At 51.7% G+C, this 1,576-nt stretch overlaps 1 protein-coding gene across 2 annotated transcripts in view; it reads right to left on the bottom strand.

Annotated features, from left to right (window-relative positions):
• Positions 1–155: 155 nt before the first annotated feature.
• The window catches only part of LOC112956773 (olfactory receptor 12D1-like), a 3,581-nt gene continuing 2,160 nt past the window's right edge, over positions 156–1,576 (bottom strand). Inside the window, exon 2 of one of the 2 annotated variants that reach the window (XM_026050251.1) lies at positions 156–1,133. In XM_026050251.1, the coding sequence (XP_025906036.1) occupies positions 160–1,131 (972 nt within the window). In that variant the 5' untranslated portion in view covers positions 1,132–1,133 and the 3' untranslated portion in view covers positions 156–159. The remainder of the gene's footprint in view (positions 1,134–1,576) is intronic. The other variant, XM_026050252.1, reaches the window with a different exon arrangement.

Consider the following 1,576-nt stretch of genomic DNA (forward strand, 5'->3'; position numbering starts at 1 on the left):
ATCTTTCAGCATCGACACCGCCCAAGAGAGGTGACATGAGACCATTTCCAATGTGTGGGGTGTTTCTGAAGGTATTCAAGCCACTGAGAGTGAAAAGCAGATTTCTGCATAACACAGTCTACAGCCAAAAGCTCCTCCGCTTACATTCCCCACTGTCTACTACCCCACAGAAGCTGCACAGAAAAACATGTTCTGTACCAGTAATGCTCTGGAGAAAAGTCTTCTCTTTAGGGCACGTTTCACCTCCACGTTTCTCAGAGTGTAGATCAGAGGATTGAGCACTGAGGTGACAACATTATACATGAGAGTGGCTATCATGTCCCTCCTGGGAGAGCTCCCTGACGAAGGTGGCACGTAGTTAGAAATGACAGGGACATAAAGCAAGGCAACTACCGTGAGATGGGAGATGCAAGTGGAGAAGGCTTTCCTCCTTCCCTCCTTGGACTCGACTTTCAAGCAGAGGAAGGAAAAAATGTAGAGGTAAGAAAAGAGTGTGAAGACAAAGGGCCCTATCACAATGGTCCCCGTGACGATGCTGAGAAGGTGGAGGTTGAGCTGGTTGCTGTCGCAAGCCAGTCTCACCACAGGCTTGATGTCACAGAAGAAGTGGTGGATGTGGCTGGGGCCGCAGAAATGCAGCTGGGAGGTCATGACCGTGTGCAGGAGAGCGTGGAGGAAGCCCGTAGCCCAAGTGGCTGCAGCCAGCAGGACGCAGACGCATGGGCTCATGAGCAGGGTGTAGCGCAGGGGGTTGCAGATGGCCACAAAGCGGTCGTAGGCCATGACAGCCAGCAGCAAAGCTTCGCTGCTGCCCAGRAAGTGGAAGAAGTGGAGCTGGCTTAGGCAGCCCCTGTAGGAAATGCCCTGSGGGTGCCCCAAGAGGAAGCCGGCCAGCATYTTGGGCACGGTAACKGTGGAGTAGAAAATGTCCAGGCAGGAGAGGTTGCCCAGGAAAAAGTACATGGGGGTGTGGAGCCGGGGCTCCCACACCACTACAACCAGRATTGCCGCRTTCCCCAGCAGGCTGSACAGGTAGAGCAGTAGGAAGAGCACAAAGAGGAATTGCTGCAGCCCTTGGAGGTTGCTCAGGCCAAGGAGGATGAACTTCCTCACCTCCGTCTGGTTCTCCATGCCTGCAGAGAAGGAGAGACTAACTTAGCAGGAATTTCCTATCCTTCCATCCTGAGCTGCTCTGGGCATTTCCTAGAGTCCTCCTCTGCAAGACGCATCAGCAGTTGATGCTGCTTCATGAATGGAGAAGATCAGCTACCAATGTGGGACACAGATCTGTATCAGATCTTGTGGAAAAGGACACAGAGAATTACTTCATTTCCCACTCCAGCCCCTTCAACAAACACTGGAATTGTTGTAAGCTCCAGGTTCGATGCTGGCGCTGGAACTGCCACCTGCGTACCAGTTCACTGAAAGGAACGGCAAGTTTGAGAAGAGAAAGGAACGAAAATTCTGGGGAAGGAAGGCAGGCAGGAAGGAGAGGAGGAAGGAAGGCCCGTTACCTAATATTGCATGAAGATTACTCTGAAATCCTGTAGGTTTTCCTAAAAATAAAGATAAAAAA

Source organism: Nothoprocta perdicaria, unplaced genomic scaffold (genome assembly GCF_003342845.1).
Source record: "Nothoprocta perdicaria isolate Ctin4 unplaced genomic scaffold, notPer1 scaffold_667, whole genome shotgun sequence".
Lineage (NCBI taxonomy): Eukaryota > Metazoa > Chordata > Aves > Tinamiformes > Tinamidae > Nothoprocta > Nothoprocta perdicaria.